This window comes from Neopelma chrysocephalum, unplaced genomic scaffold, assembly GCF_003984885.1.
Source record: "Neopelma chrysocephalum unplaced genomic scaffold, ASM398488v2 Primary Assembly neopelma1_26, whole genome shotgun sequence".
Lineage (NCBI taxonomy): Eukaryota > Metazoa > Chordata > Aves > Passeriformes > Pipridae > Neopelma > Neopelma chrysocephalum.
In genome coordinates, this window is record NW_020897695.1 from 22,728,280 (window position 1) to 22,737,601 (window position 9,322).

At 32.3% G+C, this 9,322-nt stretch overlaps 1 protein-coding gene across 11 annotated transcripts in view; it reads right to left on the minus strand.

Moving 5' to 3' along the window:
• LRRFIP2 (LRR binding FLII interacting protein 2) overlaps positions 1-9,322 on the minus strand; it is a 63,538-nt gene that overhangs the window by 24,661 nt on the left and 29,555 nt on the right. Inside the window, exons 4-9 of one of the 11 annotated variants that reach the window (XM_027675912.1) lie at positions 7,157-7,216; positions 7,019-7,068; positions 3,825-3,885; positions 2,355-2,429; positions 1,591-1,638; positions 53-106 (exon numbers count right to left, since the gene is read on the minus strand). The exons of the other annotated variants lie outside the window; for them this stretch is intronic. Coding sequence (XP_027531713.1) covers positions 53-106; positions 1,591-1,638; positions 2,355-2,429; positions 3,825-3,885; positions 7,019-7,068; positions 7,157-7,216 — 348 coding nt within the window. The remainder of the gene's footprint in view (positions 1-52; positions 107-1,590; positions 1,639-2,354; positions 2,430-3,824; positions 3,886-7,018; positions 7,069-7,156; positions 7,217-9,322) is intronic. 11 annotated transcript variants of the gene reach the window in all.

The window sequence follows — 9,322 nt, forward strand, 5'->3', positions numbered from 1 at the left end:
ACTGTTGGTTAGTATCAAAGCATTCAGCCAATCATGCAAGAGGAATGCTCACCACAGGACTACTTCGGACTGAGCTTGCTCTTGAGGAATAACTGTATTCAGATGGCTAAAGAAAAGTTATGAAGGACATTTTCACAATTTTCATAGATTTTTGTCTACAGAAAACAAAGACAATGAAAGAAACAACCAAAAGCCTATTACACTTAAGAGTGTAAGAACTATATGAGTTCCATCACCACACAATGAGGCCTGAGAAAGAGGGAATGAAATACCATTTATATCCAGTCTCAGAAATTATCATGCCACACTCATACACTGTAATTCTTATGCACTGTCACATAATTCATCTTATCTAATTCAGTTATTATTATACTTTTTGAAAGGACAAACAAATTTTAAAGATTTTCAGCAGCATTTACTATTGCTACTAGGGATGTCTATTTTGAAATATAGATCTAAGAACTCCCTTGAAAACTAGTCAAATAGTTTTAAAAAATCAGATCTTAACTATTTGCATAATAAAACAAAGGAAAATAAAATATTTAAATTGCAATTTGGTTTTAACTGTTCTGAAGCCTTCAGAAGTTTTAACATACCCTGGGAACTGAAGTTATGCTGTACACTTATCAGTTTTATTTTATGCTCACCCATGCAGGTTTTCCTGAAGGAGGGTGTTTAAAGGTGCAAGACTGAAATCAATTAATGCAGTGGATAATAAAAACAGTTCTGTGTAACACAATTTAAAAAGAAAAAAATTTACAGTTTCATGCTGCTTTGGTCCTACCTATGAAGAGATCTCTAGCAGCAAATAGAATTACATGTATAATCAAAACTATATGTAATAGCAGTCACTATGGTCTTGTTCTTTCACTGAATCTTCTAACGTTTTCTTGAGAATATGCACAAAACCAAAAATCTATTTGGAATCCAAATGCAGGACAAGACCTCACTAACTACTTAAAAATATTTCATAAGAATACTTGACGATATTTTACATAGGTTTAGCATGTCTCTAAATGGCAGTATAATTCGGATTTGAACTACTGTGGCAGCAAAAGACAAAGTTTCAGGCATGCATGTCACTTTTAAAGATAACCTTTTGTAGAGCTATCTTAGTTATTCTTATGGCACTTCTAGCTACTTTTTATTTTGTAGAGATGCAGATTGGGTTTTCATGCTATTGCATTTTTGTATGTTTATTAAATTTAAATAAGGCATCCTATTTAAAGGTATTCAAAGTGTATTTATCACAAATTTCAGTAATCTCCTGACAATGACTTTTCCTATTCAAATGCTTAACTTCTTCAAATACTTTTTTAATATTATACACGCGGTTGTTATTTAGTATGCTTGGATTAACTATTACTAACCCTAGTGTTCTTCAACATCATTGCTGCATTCAGAAACATTATGTTTGTCTGTAAAAAGAACAGTAACACTGCAACTACTGAAATACTTTAAAAACTGATACTTCTTAACAAACCAGTGCTTAAAGAAGGAGACACCTATGAAGAAAAGTGTCATTTTATATTTCTGTGGGCCATTGAAACATATAAAGAAAAGTGAGATATTATTTTACATTGTACTAACCCTGTAAATCCTAGTTGGTGCCACTGGATAACTGTATAGAGCAGACGACTATAGCGTGAAGAATAGAAAAAGTCAGAAACACTTTTTCTGTGTACATAATTTTTTTTAATCTATTACTCTATATTCCCTAAAAGTTCTAAAGATTTAAATACTACATTTTATATCTATAATAGACAGGAATTTTAAGAAAAGTGTGGAAAAAACCTCCAAGAAAACTGGTTATCTTTGAAATCAAACTAAAATATTAATTAAAGCAAACTAGTATACTTGTGGAAGAGAATGATAAGAAATTAAGTAGTTTTTAAATGACATGTCAATTTCTTCTAGCTACTTATTTAAACCTGACCATGACAGTAGCTGCAGGTACTGGAAGATACTACTCATCTCATGACAGAGCATTTATATTACCATGAAAAAATAGTAGTACAATGCTGCTAAATATTTAAGACTCTTTTTTGTTGTTTTTAAAAGATAGGAATTGGAAACAGCAACTGTCACAGCTGCTGGTTGTTTTTCATATATCATACAGCAATCATGAAACAGCAGTTATTTGAAATTTAAAATGCCACATATGCAAAACACAACAGTAATCTACATATCATACATTACTTTTATAACAGATAACTGTAACTACTATTGAATGTAATAATTTGAAATGTCATAGAGGGAAAAAGAGAAGTTTGCATCATATAGCATAAGTAAGTAAACCCAAATACACATATTTTATATAAATAATGAAATTAATATAAGAAAAGGAGACAGACCCGAATATGGTAGGAAGGAACTGATTTACTATATCCAAGGCTGCTATAATTTCTTTGATCATAGTAAATTCCACTCTGAGGGTGAGGAGGGAAAGAAGAGAGAAAACAAAGGTTGCATCTGCAGATCTTGTAAATAAAAGTTCTATCTTAACATTGCCCAAGTGTTCCCAAGCTTAGAACTTGTACAGAACGCTGTAAAGTTTTGCCTTTGGTTGACTCAAAACTTATATAAGCATAAAATCCCCAAAACTACTATGTACTCTCTCTATCAGCATTATTTAGATTTTAATGCCATGCTCAACCAAAATAATAAATAATTTTGCGACTTTTTCCTCCTTAATAAATAAGAAAACTCCAGAAGTTTGACAAGTGCAGCATGAAATACATAACTGACAAAACTTGCTAATAATTAGTACAATTATTTACTTGATCTTTTTTCCATTAGATATCATCATAAATCAAAGCAGTTTGGGGGGAGAGAAGGACAGAAATCCCTAATAATTTAATAGGGGCTGAATGTTTACATGAGCAGCGTTAGCCTGTACCCTACCGCTGTTCTTTACACGCATACTGAAGTGCACATACTGAAAGTCTGGCTCATTTCGGTTGGGTTTTGATACTTTCTACTCAAATTGTGTATTTATGCAAATGTTGGGCAAAAAATTTATATACACATACAAAAAAGAAAAACCAGACAGAATAAGAGATGGCAAAAAGTAGCGCCTGAAGAATGCAGTACTTCATATCTCAATAGGCAACAGGAAGCAGAAATATTCATATTATTTATTTAGGAAGTGAGGGAAGAGGAAAATAGCACCTCAAAAGTGCATGAAGAAATGCTGTAATACAATAAAGGTAAGTAAATACAAAAATTACTTCAGCCTTGTCTCAACTCAAGTGTCCACTGGTGCTCTAACTCCCCAAACCCCTGATACAACCACTAATTCATCAGCACCAAAAACACTCTGAAAAAAGACATGCAAAATATTTCATTTATTGACACTATATTCACATGTTATACACCAAACTTTCCAGAATAGTTTCTCCAAGATCCCAGTAATCCACATGCCTTTCTCAATAAGTCACTGGGTTAACGTCAAGGTCTATGGTAAATTCAATCTGCTTTACATGTATATTTAAAATATTTCTAACTATTCTGATAGGGGACAATAATAATAATAATAGTAATTATTATTAAACTTTGATCTGGAGAAGTAGCACTGTTAAATAGTTCCAAGAGCCTTCCCCAGACCTCCAGCAGATTGAGATTTCTATTTAGATGATTTCATTGATGCTATTGCACTGATACAAACACACTGGAGGTCAGAATCTGATAAATACTAGAGATTTCTTTTTTTCTAAAAACATTTATGCAAATGTCAGTAAGCTAATTAATTTAACCATAACTGTATCAGTATATAACTCTACATACTTTGTATATTTGTAATGAATACCATATAGAAAACTAACCAATAAATCTTTATGGGAATAAGCTTTCTTCTTTGAACTATGAGATTCACTGTAAACATGACTCTAAGAATAAAAATTACAAAATTAATACCGCTATATAACAGTATCTTCAGTCTTAAAATATAAAGAAGTCAAACATAAGGATTTAAGGCTTTTTCACCTAACAACAGAAACACCACAGAAATTCTAACTACATGACTAGAAAAACAGGCCATGCTTTTATCACTGTGTTAAAAAGATCTGATAAGTCAAACTATAACCAATCTTATTCTGATTAACACAGACTTGGCTTAAGCTAGTGCTCACATTTCACAAAAAAAAATTAAAACCAATAAACAAACTAAAAAAGCTTAGTAATACAGACTATTTTAAGCACTATATTGTGCTTGCCTATCTGTAGCTAATTCAGATACCAGGGTGTTTAAACAAATAACAGCTTTTTAAGTTCCTTACATTGCTTTTAGTGGTACTTGATAGCTGTCTTTTCTTACGAAGACGTGCAAATCTTATGTGGCATAATACCACTAAGAACATGATGCACTCTACTATCTCTTCATAAAAATATGAAAGAATTTTTTAAAGTAAAGGTATACAAGCCACCTGCTTTTTCTCAGGACTATTTTTGTATTTGATTAAGTAAAGTTTCTAAATGGAAATAGAGAATGCAAATAGATGCATAAAGACACTTTCTTCTTTTAAAGAATGTTCTCCAAGTCTAATCTGTGTGTCACTTCACTACTAAGTTTAGAAATAACAAATAAATACTAAAGAACGCCTACTGTAAGACAGCTGTCTTTTTAACCTGAAAGGGTTTGTACATGCATTCTACAGAAAGTGTTAGAACCATGAAACTATTCTAGGTCTGAAAGTGTGACAGTACAAGTTTACATACTTTTTAAAATCAGTAATTCAAAGTTGCTAGTTAGTGTCATTACACCTTAAAAACAAAGCACAAAAGCAGACTTCACTCAAAGACATGCAAAGTGTTAACATACAGGGACCAAGTATCTTGCAGATCTATCCTTAGCACTGTCATACTAAAGTAAAAGAAAATGAAACTAAAATCAAAATCATGATGCTAAAAAAATATGAAAATGTATACATGAAGGAATGCCACTTATCCAATCTAAAGTGCATTCTGAGGCTGGAACACTTAATAAAAACTAATTTTTCCCCAATAGCATCCCAATTTATGAAAAGTGATATAATTTTGGACAGCTATCTGAAAATTTCTTCTAGATATCAAATTATCACCAAAAACTCCATGGGTTTATATTTTATATCTGTTTATAAGTTATTTTAGGCCAGATTTAGTTACCATTATTTCATACTGTTTTCATATTATCTCAATAGTTACAATATATCCAATATTAACAATATATTAAATAAAATTTTATTGTTATAGACCTAATTTAGAGACTATGGTACCTTTTTGTGTTGCTAGAAGTATTACCATACAGGACCCATAGGACACTGTACCAGTTTTAACCAACTTAACTGTTTATTTTTTTAAAAACAGTTTTTGCCTTTAATTATTACCTACCAATAAGCAACCTTGCTATTGGCAAATGAAGACAGATTACTCAGATAATCATTATCATCCCAACACTTATACCTTTTATAACCATTAACAGTTCAACAGTCTACTAATAAATGGTTCAGCTGCCTAAACTAGGAATACCACAAAACATACAAAAATACCCATTACTGAAAAAGTAAAATTTCTGTATTTCAGCCTTGACTGTAGTATTAAAATCACAATATAAGAGAGAAAAATGTTTCCTGTAATAACTTTTAGCAACATCTTTGTACCTGTCAAGGTTGATGCACAACCTTTGTCACTTTATTTTATTTCTCTTTTGGGGATATTAGGAGAGAGAGACTGAAGAGATAAATTCTCTTCATACTTGTAAGTGTTCTGTCTTGAAGATAACTTCACTTAACACTTTCTTTGAGCCCTCAAATTTGCTATCACGAAGTGTTTGATTACAACAATAGTTGCACCAGTCCCATTAATACCATTTTCTATATGCATGCTTTCACCAAACTACTGCTTTGGTAAGTAGACACAGAAAACATTATAATGTGAACACAACACATTATAAATAAAAAGCATGCTCATTCCAGGTTGCACACCACAAGATTTCTCCTTTTGGAGGTACTTGCTCTGCTCCTGTGAGATGCACTGACATTCAAAGAACTCTTGAGAATGAAATTATAAGAATATATCAATATATGAAATAAACTTAAATTTAATTCTAACTGTTAATCTTTACTGAGTGAGACGAAATAACCAAGGCAGGCAAAGAAATTCTAGGTAAGCCCCCCTAAAATGACCTCAGTTATCTGCTCAGTTCAAACCCTCTTGTTTGGACAATGATCAATTACTTAATCTCCATCTTAGCATATTTAGTATGTCAAACAAGACAAGCACAGATCTGAGCAAACTTGTACTAGCTCACAAATTTCTAAGTGTAGCGCATAGCATATTCTACATGTTTTTTTCTGTTTACTGTTTGAAAAGTAGTCAATACTACCTGATTTAAATTATTTATTTGGTAAAAATACCTGTGTGACAAATTGCAGAAACGCTTAACACCAGGACTTGCGAGATATTACACAAAATTCAATTAATCAAAGACTAATGCTGAGACATCTTAGTAAGTAACAATCACTATTTTTTAAAGTCACACAGAGAAACAGCTCATTTCACATTCCAAAATAAACAAAACCAATCCTTTTATTTTAGTAATTTGTCCCTTTCCTGGCCTATATATCTAGATCAATAACAAGCTGATTTCTAGACAAATCTACTAAGACCAGGAAAATGTTTACATAACCACAATAAAACCATTCTTTAGCACTGTATATGACCTCAAGATGACACAGAAAAGGCTATACAATACAATAAATATTTCTGTTAGGAGTCTTTGGGATACCTTGCATCATTCAGGTAACTTTTTGCCACTAATGAATAATCCCACCTTCTAAAAGAAATAAAATCTTGCATCATACCAAACTCTTCTTCAAATTGTATCTTAAGGTACTACTACCTTTTCTTCCACAAATATTATGGAAACATAGTGTTACTCGATATGCAAAAAAGACAGAGAGATCGAAACATATAAAAATAAACTATTTTGTTAACATTGAAGGAAATGAAATACCAGATGAACTTCAACATTATATGTGACTTAAAATAATGATTAAAACTGCTAATGCTTGGGAGACTTAAAGCTTCATCCTCTCCATAAGAAAAGGAAACCCAAACTCAAATTTTTTTTGTTTGGTTTTTAAGGGCCATGATCAAAAAGAAAAAGTATAGTTTGAACACAAACCAAATATGAATGTTGACTGGACTGGTGAGAATACCTGGCCCTCTCTGAGTCTTCCTGAGAAAGAAAAATTGCAGAGTTATTTCATAGAGAAGAAAAAAAGAACCTGACACAGCACTAGGAAGCAAATATGAACAACATGCTGTTAGCACTTTTAATGATATGTGTTATTTTGAATAATCTGAGGCAAGGTGGAACTCATTCAAGTCCGAAGAACTGATTTCACCTGCTTTGGGTAAGAATGCCAATAAACTACATTAGGAGATGTAAATAAGGCAGGTTAATACAATTAATGATTAGTGTTCAGTAGTCAGTCTTCCTTATGATTAGTATATTAATGCAGAAAAAAGCACAAGATTTTTTAACTTAAGAAATTAAATTAAAATAAAAAAGAGCTTTACAAATCTATATTAGTAAGAAATGTACTACATTCGGTTTGTGAATATTTTATAAAGTTATTTTAGCCCTAGTAGAGATGATTATTCTCAGTTTCCTCATACCTATTTTATATTTTCTTCTCTATTATAGGAACAAAGCTTCTTAAGCAAACCGATCAGTTATAAGTTCTACAACTAGCTCTGCTCTGCGGTGACAGGGAAAATAATAAACCCAAGTTATAAAATCTGAGGGAGGATAACTAGCTAGGGCACCTTAGTATCTTTTGTTCTGTTGAAAGATGAGAGAACGCTCATTTTGGCTCACACAAAGGAATATGTGAGAAGAAGCAGGACAAAACCACAACCAGTTTAAAATTAAAATACTGAAATATTTCACATGCCATTAGCATCTCAAATTGTTACAGTATGTTAAGAATAACTTTCACTTTAAAACTATCCAATTTGAAGACTATAATAGGGCTCTAAAACCAGAAATCCTTCCTTCAATTACTCACTTCCTACAGTTTTAAACATGTCAAACTATTCTAAAGATTGTAAGCCAGTTATTTTTAGAGTTAAAAGCTTCACCTCCAGATCATAGATGGGTATCTAAAGACTAAAGCTGGCTTTCATACTGCTTATGGTCACATAACCACTGGATACATTAACTTGTTTAATATTATTTTATGACTATTCAATAGGCCTAGTTAAAATTCTGCAAGAAAATTTCCCAGGGGAGAGGGTAGGTTCATTTCATAATGATATTTTAGTCTTCCTCTCTATAATGTCTGTTTTGAAGTTTAAAAGGAGTATTTATGCTATTTAACTTTTCAACACAATATAGTCAGATCATTGCCAATTGTAAATGTACTTTGTGTCCCTGGTCTAAATGGACAAATACCTGTTAGTAATATCTGCGCCTGGCAAGCAGACAGTTTGCTATTTACATAAGATTCCTCTTAGTTCTTGGGTAACAAGTCTCTTCCTGACATTCAATCAGAAAACAGAAAGCCAGTGTTAAGTGTTCAGCATATTCAGGTCAAAGGATAAAGTATTACAGTACATATTGTAAACAGATAGCTGCCGCTGGTATCTATCAAGCTTGATTTCTAACAATTTAAGTTTGAATTATGCACATTATCTAATACAGAAATTAGGTCTCCCAGTCCATGAAAGGAGCGCACATCTGTTCAGAAATCTCCTAGCAGATGTGCCTCTTAGGAGTGCAAAAAGAAGGTGACATTCAGCTGAGTGGCATTAATTTTGACATGAGATTGCTCACAAATGCAATCTGCATTCCACATTTTGGAAACCCTTGTTCTCGAGCAAAAAAACCTTCAAATGTGCATTCCGCCAAGAAATAACAGAAATCTATGTTAGTCTTTATAAGTAACATGAGAACTAATATATATACAAATGCCAGTTTGGCAAAGAGACAACATAAAGTCAGCACAACTTTTGCAAATAAAATTCTAATGACAGTTTTAGGACTTCTCAACAGGGAAATTAACTGTCATTGTAGTTTTAACTATTTGAAATTATGGGTAATATCAGCATGTATTGCTTAAATCTTGGTGATCCAAACCTTCACACAGCGAACATTTTCCTAAAAACTCACATCTCCCATATACCTTTTTAAAAGGCACATGAAGTTTGTGAAAGGAACTCTCTAAAGAAACATTGCAATAATGTCGTTTCACTTCAGTGCCTGGTAAAATCATGGAAAAGATTATTCCAAGATGTCCTGGTTAGAACGGCTGGGACCAATTCATCCCTGGATGGGTGT